The sequence below is a fragment of the Leptinotarsa decemlineata genome, unplaced genomic scaffold, assembly GCF_025532065.1.
Source record: "Leptinotarsa decemlineata unplaced genomic scaffold, Ldec_3_MD MMD2_tig00000157_RagTag_RagTag, whole genome shotgun sequence".
NCBI classification, from domain to species: Eukaryota; Metazoa; Arthropoda; class Insecta; order Coleoptera; family Chrysomelidae; genus Leptinotarsa; species Leptinotarsa decemlineata.
The window spans coordinates 3,670,343-3,691,342 of NW_027412543.1; the positions used below are offsets into that span (position 1 = coordinate 3,670,343).

The 21,000-nt window shown below is 35.5% G+C and overlaps 2 protein-coding genes across 4 annotated transcripts in view; one reads left to right on the forward strand and one right to left on the reverse strand.

The window, feature by feature from the left end:
• The window catches only part of LOC111512054 (microfibril-associated glycoprotein 4), a 123,672-nt gene extending 107,095 nt beyond the window's left edge, over positions 1 to 16,577 (forward strand). For all 3 annotated transcript variants that reach the window (XM_074172737.1, XM_074172738.1, XM_074172736.1), the window contains exons 6-7: positions 2,014 to 2,244; positions 16,321 to 16,577. In XM_074172737.1, the coding sequence (XP_074028838.1) occupies positions 2,014 to 2,244; positions 16,321 to 16,487 (398 nt within the window). In that variant the 3' untranslated portion in view covers positions 16,488 to 16,577. The remainder of the gene's footprint in view (positions 1 to 2,013; positions 2,245 to 16,320) is intronic.
• On the reverse strand, positions 6,483 to 8,067 carry LOC141481343 (uncharacterized). Its single transcript, XM_074172734.1, has one exon. It carries the CDS (start codon positions 7,888 to 7,890, stop codon positions 6,484 to 6,486), a length of 1,407 nt encoding a protein of 468 aa, XP_074028835.1. The 5' UTR covers positions 7,891 to 8,067; the 3' UTR covers position 6,483.
• Positions 16,578 to 21,000: the final 4,423 nt, after the last annotated feature.

A 21,000-nucleotide genomic window follows, 5' to 3' on the forward strand; every position in this document is an offset into this window, starting at 1 on the left:
CTGAACACTTCTTGGCCAAGATACAAAAAAATATCACTTTTTTTCAATTGACGACATTTGACGCAACGCATATTTTACACATTTTTATGCACACTTTTGAAGTATGATATCATATTATATATATATATATATATATATATATATATATATATATATATATATATATATATATATATAATGATTTTGCGTATATTTCTTTATTTTCTGCTGATTTTTAATTATTGAACTTTCACACATTCTTCAATTCTGAAGCAGTAAAAGTTTGTAGTTTTACAAAAGTGGCTTTTTCCTTCTTGTTAAAAGAATGCAAGAGTCAAAGTATTATTGAATATAAACCAGTTGCTTTAATATCAGTTATATCGGAAATTATGAATCATAGAAACTACAAAAATCATATTCATGAATATTTGAGATGCTTCAACTTTTGAGTGATCATCAATGTGGTTTTCAGAAGCAAAAACATGTCATTCTATTATAAAATATTACAAGTAGGAGTCTTGAAGTCTTGGACCGTGCATGACATGATATCGCCTTTTTCGTAGACCAAGTAGAATTCAATCCGACAAAAATCCGTGGTGACACTATAAGGAATTCACTAGCTGCATCGTATAATTTTTTGACAGTCATATGAATAACCAATGTGTCAGTTTCTCAGAAACTTGCAACGAAAATTCCCTTCAGAAAGTTGTACATATCCCAATGAAACGCCAAACCTGAAAAATGAGGTAGATCTTTGGTACAAAAAAAAGTTGCAGGAGGCAAAATCTAGTGTATACGGTGGCAAGCAGAAACGGAATAACAGGTGCATTCGGAATGCAAAAGTCATTTTTTGTTTTTCCACAATACTGGGCATCTTCTGCGCAAACGGCGCATAATCTTGAAATAATACTCCTCATCGACCGTACGACCATGTGGCAAAAACTCTGAAGAAAATAGTGAGCAAAACCTTGACATTTGGTGACATTTTGGTCTTGGCTCTCATGGGCTCTTCCATTGAGACGTTTAGAATTTGTTTTCAATGTCATAACCATATACCCAAGTTTTGTCATCAGGTATGGCGCTTTTGAGCTAATCTGAGTAGCCGTTGACGTCATTCAACAGTTCCTGAGCGATGCCTATACGACGGTTGTTAAGGTCAAATATCACCAATTTTGGAACCAACTTCGCTGCCACACGCTTCATGTTCACCATTTCTGAAAAAATTGCATGGCATGAGTCAACCGGTATGCCGACAGCCTCAGCAACTTCTCTAATAATGATTCAATAATTCTCCAAAATAATTTTCTCCACTTTCTCAACATTCTCATCGGTTGTTGATGAGCTGGGGCTTCCTTCTGTGAAAAGCTTGTACCTGACACTTGTAAACATTTCTCTAACTCAGAGTAAAATCACCGTATACCACCGTCAACATTTCAAAAAATCGCCGAACATGCAAAACACTTTTATCTTTCATGTCCCTCACTAACAAACTAAACATGCTGAGCAACTGAAACTGTAAACATATGTTCGACACGATTATACCAATATAAAAAAATCGCTGATCAAATGTACGTAGCCGACGAAATTGGAACATTCATATTATTTTTTCACGTATACTGAGGCTACCAGATTCTACCCAGGAAACACCACAAGCATCTTTGATAGCCTTGCGCATCGAAGATATGTTAGGATTTGCCTTTTCTATATAGATACTTCAAAGGCAATAAACAGACGACATACATATGAATGAAAACGCGGTGAAATACAAGTTGTTATTTGCTTCGAAGTTTGACTCAACACATCAAACTATACTTTCCTGAAAACTGTTTCCTTAAATAAACTCTGCTGATCGATGTGAATTGTGCACCTTCATGAAAAACTATTTATTGTCAGTTTCATCTTTGCCATTGATCTGATTGAATTTGAATTATTGTTTCTGATGTTGCAACCCTCAAAATTAGTTATTTCAATAACCGCTTCATTTTTTTTAACTCCACACAATTATTCATTCATTTGTCAATGAAATTTCAACAGGTTCGGAAACCAACGAACTACTAGTAGAAATCGTCGATAGAGATGACATAAAAGCTTTTGCTCATTACAAAGAGTTTGCGATTGGTTCAGAGAATCAGGGCTATTCTTTGAGTACGTTGAAAAATTACTCTGGGGACGCTGGAGATCCTTTCACGTACCATTTGGGATCCAAATTCACCACGAAGGACTTCGATACAGATTCTGATTCAGAAAATTGTGCAATAAAGTACTGTGAGTATTTTTCAGCTATTAGTTGCTATATCTTCAAATCTATTGGAATATATATTGTTTTTATCTCGATGTTTCCTTAAACTACTCCGTTTAAATGATTCACTAACTCATGACAATCAACTTTATTTTGAACTGATACAACATAAAACGTGTGGAAAAATATGCTACAATGATATGCAATGCGTTCTCGTCGATGGACTCGATTCAACTCTCCCTAAAATCCTCTCGTCTGGTCGTCACTTTGCCTGGCACCCCGCACCTCACCACTCTTTAGGGTTGCAATAAAAATACCTCGGCTAGCAGGCAGTCCTTAACATAATTTGGTTTTATGCGTAAACAAAACAAAGGCGTGCGACGCAACATACCGCCACCCTTGAAAGCACCAAGTCTTTCAAATGATATTGTCTGGTACACTGTTTATTCTAGGAGGGTTGCCGGATATCACTTATCAATTGGCAGTAAGCACAGTTTTTGCACTGCGCGTTTGGTAACTCCCATGGATGTTTTAACACTGACCACCCAGGTAATTCCATCTGAGCCTGGGTGAAGTTTGAGTACTCTTCCTAACCACCAATGCTGGGATGGAATGCAGTCGTCTACGAGGATTACCATGGATCCCACCTTGAGAATGTCATCAGAATGCTCCTTCCATTTTGAACGTTGCTGAACCTGGCTCAGGTACTCGTGGGACCATCTTTGCCAAAAATGTTGGGCGATTTGTTGCAACCGTTCATATTGTGTCAATCTATTTGCTGGAAGCTACGTTAGATCTGTTTGAGGAATTGATGTGAAGGTTTCGCCAATGAGGAAATGGCCAGCTGTTAGGGCACTAAAGTCGTTTATATCGTTGGATAAAGGAGTGACTGGACGGGAGTTCATAACGGCTTCTATTTGAGTAAAAACCGTTGTTATTACCTCAAATGTTAAATTACTGTTACCTATGACTCGAGCCGCATGGTATTTCGCGATTTTAACTGACGCTTCCCAAAGCCTTCCGTGGTGGGGACTTCGGGCAGGAATAAAATTCCAATCAATTTTGTTGTCTAATAGGAAATTAGAAGTCTTCTGCTCAGAGATAAATTCAGACAACAAATCATAAACTCGTTTCAATTCATTTTTAGCCCCCACAAAGTTAGTTCCATTGTCCGAATATATGACCTTACAAAGTTCACGACGCGAAACAAACCTCTTCAGAGCATTAAGAAACGCCACACTGCTGAGATCACTCACTGTTTCCAAATGAACCGCCTTTGTAGTGAAGCAAATAAAAATACATAAATATGCCTTGATGATTTTGCGATTTCTCAATTTCAAAATTGTTAATATTAAAGGGTCCCGCGAAATCTATCCCCGTAATAGAGAAAGGTCGATTTTGTGTAATTCTGTTCGCAGGAAGATTACCTATAATACGATTCATACTAATAGGATTCGCCCTAAAACAAACTAAGCATTTTCTTAAGACGCTGCGTATAGCCATTCTGCCGTTTATTGGCCAATATCGCTGACGTAAAGATGCTAAAAGAGCTTGGGGTCCAGAATGCAACTGTCGATAATGTTCCGTTAAAATAATCAGTTTCGTTAATGCGTGGTTTTGCGCTAAAACCACTGGAAATTTTTTATCGTACGAAAATTCCGAATTTTTAAGTCGACCTCCAACGCGTATTGACTGATTTTAATCACAAAAAGGGTTGAGAGTCGTCAATTTAGAATTTTTAGAAATTGCCTTTTTTCTTTCAAAACAATAGATCTCCTGTGGAAACATTTCCCTTTGAGCTATTTTTAATAAAACCATCATCGCGTGACTCATTTCTTCATTAGTAATTTTCTCTCCTTTCCGATTGGATAGTTTCATTCAACAATTTTTATAAAACCGTAAAATGAGTGCAACCACACGCTGAAGGCGATGGAGTGCAGAATATTTTTTAAATATGTCGAAATTGAAATTGACTGTTACAAATGATACCTTTACCTTACGCCTTTCAGGTGCATTTTCCTTCAATTCGCTGTTTATGCGAAAATTTGGCCAATGACATTTTTCCAATGATAACCATTTAGGACCGTGCCACCATAAAAAACAACTTTCGAGTTTGGAAGGTTCGATACCGCGAGATACAATATCCGCTGGATTGTATTCGGATGAAACGTGTGCCCACTGACTAATATCGGTATGATTTTGAATTTCAGAAACCCTATTGGCTACAATTATTTTCCAAGTATTAGGTGGGTTCGACAACCAAGACAAAACTATTGTAGTATCTGTCCAAAAATGAGTTTCTCTCACTGGTAGATCAATTGCTTCAACAACCTTCAACTAGAGGTGTACTAATAATACGGCGCCGCATAATTCTAATCGTGGTAAGAATACGGTCTTTACAGGTGCTACTCGGGACTTTGCTGCGAGTAATCTAACCGTAACCACCCTATTACTTGCGAAGCTTCTCAGATAAATGCATGCACCATATGCTGACTGAGAAGCATCACAGAACCCATGTAGTTCAACACGTTCGGCATTCAATACTAAAGCTTGCCGCGGGATTTTTAAGTTATTTATCATAGGTAGTTGCTTACCTAATTCAAGCCAAGTATGTGTAATATGAGTAGGGGGAGTCTCATCCCACTCAACGATCAATTTCCATAATTTCTGCATCATAAGCTTTGCGGTAATGGTAACAGGTGCAACTAATCCCAAAGGATCGAATATTTTGCATATCGAAGATAGAATCGAGCGTTTCGTGATTGGACCGGGTATTTCCACAGAATTCACTTTAAAGGAAAACGTATCTAATTTTGCTTGCCACCACAATCCAAGAGTTTTCTTCGAGTCATCATCGGTGATGAAATAATTATCTTCGTTATGGAACTTGGATTTTTCCAATATATGATTATCATTGGCAACCCACTTTCGTAAATGAAAGCCGTATTCACCTAATATTTGTGAGAGATTGTTCTTTAATGTACGCGCGCCGTTAATAGTAGCGGAGCCTGTGAGTAAATCGTCCACATAGAAATCGCGTAATATTGCTTCACTAGTTTCGGGGAACTGAACTTGTGATTCGTTGGCTACCTCATGCAAGCATCTTATCGCGAGGTAACTTGCTGCTGACGTGCCATATGTTACTATATTGAGACGATAGTGAGAAATCGGTTCATCGGCTGAAGAACGCCAAACGATGCGTTGAAAATCTCGTTGATTTTCCTCGACGTTTATCATCCGATACATTTTGGCTATGTCGACGGTAATGACAAAATTGTGTTTTCTGAACCGAATAAGTATAGAGAAAAGGTCGTCCTGTATTGTCGGTCTTACCATCAATTTATCATTAAGGGATATACCGGTGTTAGTTTTGCATGACCCATCGAAAACAACCCTCAACCTTGTAGTACTGCTAATTTCATTCATAACGCCATGATGTGGCAGATAAAATGATTTGGTTGGCTCTGTTAACTTTGAATCGTGAATACTGATTTTCGTCATGTGACCCAGATTCTTATATTCTGTCATAAAATTGCTATATAAGCAATAAAATGTAGGATTTTTTGCAAATTTTCGTTCTATTGAGTGAAGTCTATTTATAGCACTGTCCAAAGATTTCCCTAAATTACCCACATTTTCGCGAAATGGCAATGTAACCACAAAGTGACCCGTTTTGTCACGTTTGACTGTATTAATAAAGTGACTTTCACACGTTTGCTCTTCCAAAGAGAAATTGGTACGTTTATGACATTCCTATATTTTCCAAAATTTCTCGATTTGATTTCCTAATGCAGTAGTAGTTAAATTGCAAATGATCTTATTTGAGTTATACAGCCCAGTACTTACTGGCCCAGAGACAACCCAACCTAAAAGGGTTCGCTGTAATATAGGAAAACCTTCGCCTAATTTGATACGGTCTGATAAAATCAAATCGTAGAAAATTTTTGCACCTAATAATGCATTTAATTTTGATGCGATATTGAAATTAGAATCTGCTTACGCTATATTAGAGGGAATTTCAACTTTGGATTTATCGAAGGAAATAATCGGTAGATTTTCTGTTATTTGGTCGAGTATTAAAAATGACAATTCAGTGTTAAAATTTTCGTGATGTGAACTGATTTCAGATCGAACCATGTTAAACCTTCTGCTTGCAAGCTCCCGATTCCTATAACTGGGATGTTTGTTCTGACGCCTGCAAAACCCAGCACGCGAGAAAATGCCTTTGTCATAAAATTAGGTTGCGATCCGCTATCTAATATAATTCAGCAGTCATACCATTCGCCATCCTTGCCCTTGACAGATATTATAGCTGTTGATAAAAGAACATACCGAGCGCGTTGCGAGCAGTGGTTTGAAATTGATGTGTTATTATTATTACACGCGGCGTCGGATCGTATGTTATTCTCATTCGTCTCTGAACACGGTTCATTTGAGATGTCGTTAATGTGTAACAAGGTATTGTGTCTCTTTGGGCACAGCTTGCAACTCTGCGCCCAACACTCGTTAATTGTGTGACCCTTTCGTAAACAGTTAGTACATAGTTTCAGTCTTTTTATTTCCGCTAACCGTGACGCTACTGAAAGAGATTTCAATTTTTCACAGTGATAAATATAGTGTTCTTCTTTACAGAAGGCACAAAATTTACCTTGATTATTTGTTCCTTTGGTTGAAACGTGCGAGAGCGATTTTTCGTTCGAATATTTTCTGAAATGCAATTTTTGAGGTTTTTCAATTTTGTTAATATTTCCCAGTTTACTACTGTTATCTAATGTTTCCAGTAACTGACACCTTTTTTCCAAAAAAACAGTTAAATTCGCCAATTTAGGAGATATTAAATTTTCGGTTATTAAATATTCTTCCCATTCCTTCTGACTTGCAACATCCAATTTACGAGAGATCAAATAGATTAATAAGGTATCCCAGTTGTCAACCGGTTCTCCTAAAGTTTTTAGTGAACGTGTATGTTTCTGGATGTCATCCGTTAATTTACGTAAATTGGCACGAACGTCCCTAACAATGGCTGGCGCTTCAACTAATGCTCTGACGTGGTTTTTTATGGTCAATAATTTATTTTCATATCTAGACTTTAATAAGTCCCATGCGTTTTCGTAATTACTTTCAGTTACTTCGATTGCCTCTATAACCTTTGAAAATTCCCCTTTTATACAACTTATGAGATAATAGAATTTTTCCATTTTGTCCATTGTGGCGTCATTATGTACTAACGCTAAAAACATATCCCTGAACTGACCCCATTTCTCGTATTCTCCATAAAATTTGGGTAATTCGAGAGTTGGAAATCTAACATTGGTTGCATTATTGACCGGACTAATCGTTAAAATTGGTTGCTGGGATGTGTTTGTAACGTTTCCTGTATTATTTTCACTTTTAACCCGTTTTATAAGTAGATTTGCCCTCTCTATAATCTCATAAAATTTATCTTCGAAATTTTCACGTTCAGTACAATTATCCAATTCGGTTTCATCCGAAAACTCTATTTCACCCTGAATTCTATTGAAGTCTAACCAAATTTGCTTTGAATCTTCCAAACGAGACTCAAGTTGTATGATTTTATTGTCTGAAAATTTATCAATGAAAGTAATAAACCTCGTTGAGGCACTCTTAACTTGTTCTCTTTCTAAACGCAATTTTCTCAATTCCTCCGTCATAGCTATTTTTCTCTCAAACAACGATTCACGATAAGTTGAAGTTATAGGAAAATCGATATTTCTACGATAAAATGACAATACGATAACGATAGACGATACGATAAATGATATCAAACGTTTTTACCCAACTAGAGCACAAAATATGTAGAAAATGGAAAAAATGATACAGACTTACGGTTTGGTTTGTCTTCGGTGTTCACGATGGATTCGATTAATTTCTCCAATTCCTTAATGCCTGTTTACTTCTCGCTGAGAGCAGTGTATTTTGTACCATAACTTGAACGATAACCATTCGGCTGAAGGACCATGTTTTTATCTCGATGTTTCCTTAAAATAATCCGTTTAAATGATTCACTAACTCATGACAATTAACTTTATTTTGAACTGATACAACATAAAACGTATGGAAAAATATGCTACAATGAATTGCAATGCGTTCTCGTCCATGGACTCGATTCAACTCTCCCTGAAATCCTCTTGCCTGGTCGTCACTTTGCCTAGCACCCCGCACCTCACCGCTCTTGAGGGTTGCAATAAAAATACCTCGGCTAATTTGGTTTCATGCGTAAACAAAACAAAGGCGTGCCACGCAACATATATGATGAACTTATTCCAGAGAGGTGCATATAATATGCTCAAGTACAGTTAAAAACACCTCACTCTTGCCTCTCATGTGAACCTACGATTTTGTAGATACGTGTAGATACGAGATTCTTCAGAAATAAATTCCTATATATGAAAAGCTGAAAATGATTTCATTCAGTCGGGACTACCACCGAATGTGGAATTAATTTTTTTTGTTCTGGATATTCAGACACTTCACTTCATTGAAAAATAAATAACTAGCAAGTGAAATAGATGACCCAGCATAAGTGGCATTTGGCTGTATAACGTCATTGTTTGGTATGTCATTTTCTCTTTCATTTGCTCCTATTATCAAGGAAGACTTTTTTGTGTGACTTGATATATCTTTCTGATTTGAAACCCACTATAAATGTTTCACAAGAAACACGTATGCCATTCGTTCCCTCTTTGACTTCCTTAAAGTACTGCCATAGTAGCTGGAGAGCGAGAACTTTTTGAAGTCGAACAAATGTGCGAAGAGCTACGTCATGTGCTAACCTCACTGATGAGCAACGAAACAGAAAATACTATTCGTTTTGGCCTGTCAGAGTTGCCTTCTAGAGATGATTTATTCCAATACGTTCCGAAAATTGATCATTGTGCCGACAAATCTGTTGATCTGCCATTGAAGAGATTCTTCAGAAATAAATTCCTATATATGAAAAGCTGAAATTGATTTCATTCAGTCAGGACTACCACCGAATCTGGAATTGATTTTGTTTGTTCGAGATATTCAGACACTTCACCGCGTCTTAAATAATCCTCCCGGTACTGCTAGAACTCCGAAACCGGTCTATCGGAAGTCATCCCGATCCCGACCACAACGAACGTCACTGATCATGATTGCGGAAATAAACATGACTAATAAAATTGCTGACTAGAATGTTTATCGAAAAAAGAAATGAGAGGAGGTGTAGAGACTTGAAAGTACGCAATATACTGTGAATCAAATCAGGTTCCAAGTTCAGAACAGTGCAACCGTAAATTACTTATTAGTTGCGAGATTACTACCGGCAGATGTTGAATAGGTATCTGCCTCAAGCTTCAGTGAAGAAGCGGAGGTTCGTTATGATTTCAATTGATTTTGAAAGATGATCAAGAGCGCCAGATAAGTTCAATCCCCAAGAAATACCAGGTAATGAATTCAATCTCCAACTATACCAGCAAGATTGAAATCAATAAGTCAGTAGTAATATTATAAGAACTCTAATCATTTAAAAAAAAATCTAATACAAATCATTCTATATTAATAATTTGAAGTGACTCCTAACCATGGATTGTGAAAACAATTTAATGAACCACAGTCACAAGCAATGGTTTAATTAATAAAGCACTAATTTATCAAAAATAGAACTAGAGGACTTATTCCTCATAGACTTAGAACTCAGGACTGAGTAATATTATTCAAGTGATGATGGATAAATAAATAAACTAGAAGCATTTCTATGTAAAGAAATAAAACAAGCTTAAATGTCATCAGCCTTATCGAGTAGATATTGTAGGAGATGGGTAAATAAAATAGTTCGACGTCGCGAGAGCTCAGGCGATGGCGCATAAATCAAAAATAATAAGTGAAAAATCCTTGATTTTTCTTAATTTTTACCTTACACATATAGCAAAAAAGATAAGAAAAATCACCCGTCATTCGCTTTCAATAACCCAATTACTAAAATGTGTAATAAACTTGCGTGCATTCCTTTAGGGCAGATATTGAGTTTCGATTCATTGCATTGCTCCCTTACAGGGCAACCAGTATTCTTTCAGGGAGGACACTCTGTATGCAGGAATATGTATGCAGGTAACTCCGTACTAAGTTGAATCTTCATATAGCACCCAGTGTATAGTGTCCAGTGTGAATCACTCTGCAGCTCAAGTAGCTTCGATTCTAAATGGGTGAAAACGCTTCCACAAAATAACCTTGTCGAAGGGGTTCTTCTTGTCGTTATTTCCTTTCCACGATAGGTATACGTAATTATGAATTTGACGAAATTGATTGAATGATTTCCTAGTCGCGAGTGACTAGTGCATGAAATCGGTTTTCAAGATCACAATCTTGAAGAAATACTCCCAGTAAACAATATGCAAACCAAGGTTATTTCCAGAATTGAACATACGAATTTGTAAAGTTATTCCCAATTAAGGATGGCATCGAACCCATTTATTTTTACAAATTATCCACAATCCTACCTTTCAACAAGCAGAATCCATCAAAAATCCCTTCCAAACTTCCATTTTCTCAATTTGGTAAATGGTACCATACCAGGACATATGAAACATGTATACGGGATTGAATTATTCAAATGAATTTCAAATTATTATAATAGATTATGTAGGAACCAGGTCAACACAAATTTAAGTTATTAATATACTATCTCACAAACTATCTAGATCTACTAATCGGATAATGGAAATAGCATTCCTAAAATCAAACAAAACCCTCTTAAGAAATTTTTCAAATATGCTTGGCAACCTTGGAAATTCGGTACCATCTCTTTCTGATAGAAATCAGTTCATTAGCCAAGTACAACGAAAATCGTAAAATATTGTCAAATGTTCCAGCTCCGCAAAGTAACTTCAGCGCGTAATATATACGTTACAACAAATATTCAAAGAAAGCTTTCAAGCCCCCACTACTCCATTATTATACCAGAAATTGTGGAAATCTAATCTTGCCCAAAGAATGTGTAGGATATTTGATGTTTATCGTTAATGAAGTATGCAAAAATGATGATATGACATTATTGGAAATTATATTATAGTACCTATATAGTTATTAAACTCGAGAAACAACTCAAAAATACAAATTCAACAAATTATGTGGAATATGAGTAGCCACTTCTGGGTGTCCAGCGAATCGTGTTCAGTTCAATCGGTAACAATGCACTGAATTCACCGCCTGGTGAGTGATCTTCGGTTGATGATTCTGGTGCGTTCTCTGAATGTCATCACTCCGAATAAAAAATAAGACTAAGTAACTCTTCACAAGAAAATAATATTGACAATCAATGCAGCGGCATAATCACAACTCGCGAATCCAATGATTAATCACTTCAGACCCTGGATACAAGGGTCAATTGACCTGACTAATGAGTTATGGATAACTTTCTGTATCTGCTGAGGTAATTACGGACCATTAAGAATGTTCTTTCAATACTTCAAATTTATTTATCGCACTACCCAAGTAATCAGAATTATAATTTAAAAATTTTCAATATTTTGGCTGATGAAAAATCTCATTCTATATTTGCGAAATCATTCAAATTTGGTTTTGATACGTTCAATCACATTATATGTAGATCCTTTCTTGAAGGAAAATTCATAAAATCCATAAATTTGATTCTTGAAGGGGAAGGAGTAATTTCTATAAGATCTTATTAATGCTTTTTATATATCACTATCCTTTCAAGATAGGCCCACGAAGATATATACAAAGATTTGTGATCCATGCATAGAAATGACTTTCAGACACATATTGAAAGAAAAAGCCCTCTTGAAACAAATACTTTCATGTAAACACTGAATTATTCGTGAAAAGAAAAGTACTTTCGAAAACCACTACCTTTAAATAAACATTCAAATATATAAAAAAAACTTTCTCCTATTCAGTTCGTACTCCAAACATTCATTATGGAATTCAATCAGATATTGTTGAGTTCTCGGATTTCCCTCCTATATTTTTTTGCGCGAGTCGAAAAATCTTCGAGATTTACCGAATAAAAAAGCAGTCACGAGTCAAGCTGGCTACTCTGGAACCACTCGATGACATCACTTCGGAATTGCAGACTATAGTGATAGCTCTTCCTTTATCTTCAGTACTTCATCATTATTCACTCTGTTATTGGCTTTGTCAGAATGGTCTGAAGAGGGGTGGGAAAAATAAGTTCGTACACCAAGCAGAATAATTCGGGTTAAAAAGGTTTTATTCCCAGTTGGTCGGTTGTATGACAGATTGCGTTGAAAATACGACTAAGTTTCTATAAAATAAAATCAAGAATATAAATAATATGCCTAAAGTTTAGCTCGATATATTACATACCTAGACCAGGCAGAAAAGTTCAAATTAATTCCCTTTCCAAATACCGCTAAGGTTCCAGAAAAACTTATTTGCAGTTCCAATACACGAAATCAACTAGAACGAGTTCACTTGCAGATGGATCCAACGTTCCTGAACTTTTTAGCACAATACGAGTTCTAATTATACCGAGAAAGCTACGACAGCGCCATCTCCTCGCGAATAGGCCAAGCCAAACTATGTTGATAATTCTGTCAATACAGATCCCTAATCCCTAGCATTTACACCGAATAGGTTAACGTCGATAACGAAAAGATGTAAACAAACATGATACAGTGAGTATAAATGACAAACGAGGACAAACTAAAAACGAAAACATATTACTTTATGAAATCACGAGCGGTAGGAAAGTTACGCTACAGGTTTTGGAGAGTTTAATAATGGCTTACAAATTTTCTTTATTTTTTGGCATCTTCCCTATCATGTTTATCGGTGATAATTCTCTTGTCGTCATTACTGCGTTCCATCTCTGTTCTTCCCAACATATGCATTCAAGGATTGTGTGTTTTACCGTGTCTATCGTTCCGCAATACTTGCACTCTTCTGTGTCACTCACTTTAAACATTAACAGATTCACCTGAAAACAACCATGCCCCGTTTGGACTTGTGTGAGGAAGTAATTCACCTCTTAATTGATGGATGTAGCCGTTACTACGTGGTAGGAAATCATAATGAAGAAAAGAGGAATGAAACTTTCTATGTTTGAAAATGCCCGTACAAGACGAAACTGTAGTAACGTTTGTTACGAATAAAAGTGGTAAATAATATAGAAACTTCCATTGCTCTCTCCTTCATTGATTCACCTCTCTTTATTTTCTGTTCATTCAAGGTTCTATGTCTCTTATCAGTCTTCGTGTCCAGTTGGCCTTTTCATCGTCTATCTCCCAAGATTGTTGCCGTTTTACAATAATTTGTAACCTTTCTAATACTTTTGGTACGTTGTTTTGTAACATGCTTTCCTCTTCCGCCAACAGATCTATTGGGGGTGTTCTTGCAATCATCAGCAGAGCCTTTGGTTGATGCTGTTCTATATGCATATATTATGTTTATGGTTGCTTTTCTTAAGACACTCAGTAATATATTTCTATAAATATTTTTTTCATGGTTTTTTACCAGATTGTTGTGACATAGAGCATGATTGACTGAGCGACTAAGCAGATAATTCTTCTGCTATTTTTTCGAAGGATTTTAACGTTGGGGTTTATCCTGCTTATGTTGTTTATTGGCTTTCCTCGCCTTTTCTGTTTTATTCCTAACATGAGCCTCCACTTTCATGGATTCCCAGGTATCTTCTAGATCATTGGCTGTAGATTTTCGTTTCCTTCAATTCAATTGTGATACTATTCAATTTCTTGCCTGCTGCCAGCGAGCAGAAAACTGAATGGCTGTTTTTCTTTGGACACTGAGTAATATATTTCTATAAATATTTTTCCCATGGCTCTTTACCAGATTGTTGTGCCATAGAACATGATCGATTGATCGGCTATATCCTTCTCAGCTCTATCAGTGATGTTCATTTCCCTCTTGTATCCTACTATTAGCACCCTCTCTTCAAGGTAGATGGCAATTATATTGTACAGATTGCAGGTACATCTCTTCCGTTGATTTTGTTCAGGGTTTCTTCCCATGGTGCAGAGCTCAAAGCGGTTTGTACATCCAACTTTATCATGACTCCTCTGTTCCTGTCAATCCTTTGTTTGCTTCGTCTGCGATGTTTTGTACCTTTGCCAGTACATCTGTTGTTGACCTACTTTTTCAAAAACCGAACTGATTTTCATTCTGGTCGCCTTTTTTCTTTATTTCTCTTAATAGTCTCACCTTGATGAGATGCTCGAGGAGGACTTGTTCCATGTTGTTCAGGGCCTGTACGATTTATTTTTGCCTTTTTCAGTAAGTACGAGTCTGGCTATCTTCCATTCTTTGGGGAATTGCCCTATTGTTAATGAGAGGTTCATTATTTTCAGGAATTTTTCCGGGTGTCCCTTCTATATTCATTCATAATAATAATATAATGTAATAAACATATGGCAGAATATATTTCGGATTCTGAATCACAACGTTTATGTTCATTTCCTCGCGCATCTCGTCGAGAGGACTAGCCAAAAAATTGCTATCCGCGATGGACGGACAAAAGTCTCATTTTACCACTAACAGTACGAATGGAAAAGTGCGAGACGGTGTTGTGATGAGTATCAAGAAATCTAAAGTGCCGATTTACGTGTGCTCCCCTATACTCACAAAGCAATAAACCCCTTACAGTCCACTATTTGCTGCTGATTGGGTGGATGCATATCATTTACCTGGAAGCTACAGAGCAAAAGCAGGTAAGGTGAAAACTTCTGACGTTTTGATCCGACATTTTGGGGATACATGTCAAACTCAACCAATTCCGAAACAGATATCATTCACAGGATCGCTACACAATATAGCGGTTGAATTTCACTTACATGGAACACATGTGAGTGTTACATGCTTTGGAATAAGATCCTTGCTTTATTGTCTCTACATCACCAATCTGTATAACACACTTATACAGAGTTCATTCTGAAATTGAATGCTTTTTTCCTTTATGTAGAAGATTCACACATTTTGTTGTGCAAAGATTAAGAAGGACGCGGCTTGAACCTCTCTTTCCCATGTCGTATCAATTCTGTATATTGATATCCGACACATACAGAGTATATTCAATAAAGACCCCGATTTTGAAAAAATTGAAAATCATTCAGATATAGAAACTGATTATTTTATGCTCCTGAATGAGTTTCATTTCTATTCGTCGAATACACAGTAACTGTTTCTGAAAATTAATTGTCCCAGATTATTTTGCGATATCGGCGATCAGCTCTACTGTTTTGGTGGAAACAAATAAAAATTGAATGAAGCGTCAAAATTACGATAATAAACACCAGACTTGTGATAACGTTCAGTTCGTTTCGTTACAACTTCCATCCGTGTACGACTAGCCGAGTAAAAGAATTGACCGCGAGGACGACTTAGAACGTCGCATGCAATTTTACAAAATCATGAGTGAACTAATCATGGAAAATGATAGTTCTTCATTTATCGCCATTAATTATCATTATTCGATCGATAGCAATCCAAAGGTATAGATATACAAAAACGACAGTAGAAAAAAGTGTGTCGAGTTTATTTTTGATATTTTTTTCCAGAGTTCTTCTCTACTTAGATCAACTTCAAAATGTTATCGACTCAGTTATAATTAATATCACAGATAATGATTCTGCATTACAAGATGAGGAAACTATGTTTCGAAAAGGTGATGCGCCTCAACATTACAATATGTGTTAGGAATCACACGTTAAAAGGTAAAACCTCGTTAATTCTTAGCTCGCAAAAGTTACGACTTCTGAGGGTTGTCATTCGTAGGGGTGCGACGGCTGGTTGACGAAAAATCAGATTTTTTTTAAACAGATTTAACAGACAAGTCTTGAGGTAGCTGCGATATTCAATGTAATCATGGAAAATCGAAACAAACAGACGTATTGATTTTTTCAATAAGTTTTTGAAATTAGAATTTTTTACAACCTGACAAATTGGAAGGTGATAGTGAATGAATACAGATGATATGTCTCTCACGAAAAGATTCAAGTATCCTGAAATCTAACGATATATCTCTGATGATTATATAATGCTCACATTGGATTTTAATGTGGAGAATAATGTGAAACATACCTTTTTTCAATAAAACATTTCAATTAACTTTTCATTTTCAGGTGGTGCTTGGTGGTATAAATCTTGTCATACAAGTAATCTCAATGGTAAATATCTCAACGCTATTCTATCTGACCCGTATAACTACAAGGGATTGCATTGGAACACATTTCGAGACCCTAAGTATTCTCATGCCAAAGCCAGAATGTTAATAAGACCGAAGATATAATTATTCTTGATCATTCTACAATATCACTTTTACGTTATTAAATTTATGAATTATGTAATATATATATTAACAACTTTGGAAAATTAATTTATTTTTTCATCGTGATGTTGTCCTTCGTTACATGACTGAGTGAATATTTCATAAATGATATTGAAAATAATGATAATAATAATTTTATATAATATGAGTAGAGAAGCTAAGAGAACATGGAGCAGATGGCAACACCGCCTTATGGGAAATACCATTTAAATTTGGAGAAAAAAGCCAAGCACCGTTTTGCAAATTTTTGTCCCAACATGGGAATCTCCATAAGACAGTGTTGCCAGATTTCCCCAGATCCACAAGATTTCAAACACCATTCAGATGTCGCACGATCCGCTGCATTGAAAATAAAAATAAAATAACTTAGCGCGCTCGACTCAATACTATCTGGCATCAAAGATGAAATTCAGTTATTGCCACCCTCGTGTGGGTTGAATAATTTCCCAAACTACCTGTTCCATATTAAAAAGTAGAGTCTGTGTGTGTGAACGGCCGAAAGCCGTGATGTTGTAATCGATTTAAGACAGGTGTTGAAGTAGTGTGGAGTTAGAAGATTAAATAACGTTTATTTGATAAACAATATTGTAAAATCTTGTGAAGTATCAACTTGAAAATCATCAACTTGAGTTGTGTCAAGGTGAGGTTAGGACGAATTGTAATTCAGTATGAACTGAAGGGAGTGAATAACGTGCATGTGTAGATATTGTCGAATCTCGTGAAGTATTAATCTGAAAATCATCAACTTGAGCTGTGCAAAGGTAAGGTTAAGGCGGATTGAAATTTAAGACAGGTGTTAAAGTAGGGTGAACTGAAGATTCAACATGAATCAAACCAATAAAGCACAAGTGATAAGAAATAAGAGTTCAGAGAGTGAATTCTTGTTGTTTGTAACTATCTAATGGAATTTAAGATCTGAATCTTGTGCAATGTTGTAATCATTGTGACGAATAAAATAACAGTTATTATTTAGGTATATTTTATGCAGGAAAAACACTGAAAAGATTGAAATTGAATTACAGAATACATATTCGGAAGAGAAATATTTTAGGATTGAGAAAATCTTGGGGTTTGGTCAGAATTTAAAAATTGTCGGAAGAGACAACTGCTTTGCTAAGCCGATTTTCTATAGTTTGTACCTGTATTTTTTGGTAACGTTTAACAAAAAACTTGTCGACTTTGATATTGCACGTAGCTTTTGCATTCAGTTACGACCTTCACAGCATATGATATCGGCGTAATTATATCTGAAAAGTAGAATATGCCATCACTTTGTTCAAAAATAAATTCATTCACTTCTCATTACCAGATTCAGCCATCAAGTTTGAATTGACTTTGAAATGAATGCGAGGTTATTATCTGTCGACGCCATGTTAGACAGATGTGTGTGAGGTACCCAAAACAAATGCGTAGACTCAGCACATAACATTTTACAGGAGAACGGACTGACATTTTTCACGCATATGCATGTCTAACATGAACTACCACATATTTAGTGATGATTCAAAATGCTCCACTATATTTTTTTTAAATATAATTACATCATAATTTGAAGCAACTTAATAAATGATATTGACGTAAATTCAACTGAAAAGTGTGTATCACCTCACTTTGGTCTCTTTTTCCACATTGGGCAGATCTGATGGTGAAGTTTGGTTCAACCTTGAAACTGAATGCTGAGTTTTTCTCGATAGTCGAGTTTTCATGTATGCCGATGACACAACAATCATTGTGACGTCCTCAGGTCTAAATGAAATTGAAAATAAACGAAACTAGTAATCAATTAATTCGAATGTTGGTGTAGAAACAATCATTCAATAAATAATGAAGATAAAACAACATTTATCCAGTTTTCAAATATCAGCACCCTCTCCAAATAAATCTAGGTTTCGAAACAACATTATATACAAAATTCCTTGAAACACAACTTGACAATAAATTGTCTTTCAATAATCACATCGAATACTTGTGTACTTCTCTGAAAAAAATGTATTTTGCCTTCCTAACAATGAAATCACATTTTTTGAGACATAATCTCTTGGATATATACTATGTTCTAGTGTATTCTAAGCTTAATATAGATATTACCATTTGGGGATACTCATCAGAAATGAATAGAATCTTTATAATGCAAAAACGCTCCATTAGACTAACTTTGATCTCAAATACAGAGAATCTTGTAAGAAAACATTCCAAGACAAAATATTTTTCATATTATCATATATTTATCTCCACAAAATATTGAGCTACGTCCATGTACATTCCTATTTGCTAACAAGAAATGAGGAAATTCACTCCTATCAAACGAGATGCAGGAACGACTTCCATCAGGAAAAAATAAACCGCAATGACTACAAGGGTTCACCACTTTATGCCACTTATTACCACACAGCATCAGAAGTGAAACAAATTTTCTCAAATTCAAGAAAAAAGTCAAAGACTTTTTTGGTAACAAGTTGTTTTTACTCCCTGAAAGAGTATGAAAATAATGTTTTTGTGTAACATGTGATGTTATTGATATAAGTAATATTAGATAAAATATCTGTTGTAAAATGTGACGTGTCATATAATACATTCATGTATCAAAAATTATTAATAAAATTTGACTTTGAATTCTTCATCAATGTCATGCTAGACGGAAATTTGTAGACATGTAGTGTCAACACTTGACATCTCACAGGAGAACAGACGTATATGTCTCACACATATGCATGCCCCTACATGAACTTCCGCATGCCTAAAAACGATGTAATAATTAAAACTGTCATATTACGTTTTTCTTTTCGAAACATAATCTATTACAAATCTGAAGCCATAGATTAGATGATATTGATATGATTTCAACTGAAAAGCAGTTTGGTGTGGGCTTGAAATTCAACGTGAGTTTATTCACTGTCAAGGTTATGCTATACGGAGATTTGCGGAGTTTGATTGATATTTCTCACACATGCATATGCTCGCCTAACAAGAACTTTCACGTATTACAATACAATCTAATCATTTGAAATGCAACACTATATTGCAATATCTGACGGTGGAGTGTGGTTTGACTATGAAAATGAATACAGAGTTCATCCTTTGCGAACATCATACTAAACGGGGTTTGGAAGTTCTCCAAAACAATGCGTACAGTCACAACAAAACATTTTACAGCGAAAAAGACACATATTTTTCACACCTAAATATATTCTCGGCATGAACTTTCACATGTCGCAATACATATGTTTCAATTTGAAATGTATTACTATATTGTTCTTGAAACCCAATATTATCCAAGATTTAAGCCAATATACCATATGAGGTAAGTGTGTATTCAACTGAAAAGGAGGTATTTCCACACTTCGACCTGAAAACTGATTAAGTGTGATCTTCAATTTGAATACGACCTCATTTTCTGTCGATGTCCTGCTATACGGGGCTGTGAGCCCCCGGAGTTTGATACAAACTAGCATTCAATTCCAAAACATGAGTTGGATTCGACCTAATATCGATACTTACGATCAGTGTATGCTAAAGAAGGCGAACACAAGTATCTCAAAGAATTTTTCAATTCAATTTATTCAATATGAAGTTTTCACATATTGATTTCTCTATTCTTTCAATCAGTATTACATTTACTTGCTGCATGATAAAGATACAATAATGCAACTTGTCGCTATCGAATTGGGTATTGTAATAGTGCGATACACATTTTTCCACATTTTCATTGTTGTTCCTGTATATATATGTATATAGTGCTTCAGACTAATATATTTATCATAATAGAAATGTATTCTTCTGACATACTATGATTCCATAAGACATGTGCAGATGCAGATGCAGATGTGCTATAGCAGATTCTATTCATATTCATATTTGATCACATTACTTCTAACGCAAAGCTTTCCCTGCTAGGTGGTGCTGTTGTTAGAGGAATATTTCCCTGCTATATATATATATATATATATATATATATATATATATATATATATATATATATCTTACTTCATTCAAAGTTATAGAATATTTCTTGGTTCTTCCGATTGGTTCACGATTTGCAAATGTGCTTGTCTTTACTATAAATTGAACCTCTAGAGTTTGACTTCTGAATTAGATTTTGTATAATTTCACGGAAATTGAATGAATGAATAAATAAATTCAACTGACATGGGAAGAAAATCAATATCGACGTGGACAGTTTCTAGTAAATACGTTTTTGGTCACTGACACCAGACAGCATATTTTTTCATTTTATTATGTCATATTCGACCTTGTTGTTTATTATCACTTTCTGTCATATACAGGGTGCCCTCCAGTGATGATTTCAGACTGAGAGCTTGCATCGAAAACGCTACCTTTAACATGTAACAAAACAATTCACTAGATATTGTTATTTTACAAAAAAAGTTCGCGATGGCATACGCCTATCTTTCAATGGATGCTTATGGGATCCATTTCAATGTTTGAAATAATGGTAACATATAAATTGGTGAGT

Bases quoted from the DNA above. Each gene is read 5' to 3' on its own strand.
- LOC141481343 (XM_074172734.1), bottom strand. From the start codon at position 7,890: ATGACGGAGGAATTGAGAAAATTGCGTTTAGAAAGAGAACAAGTTAAG.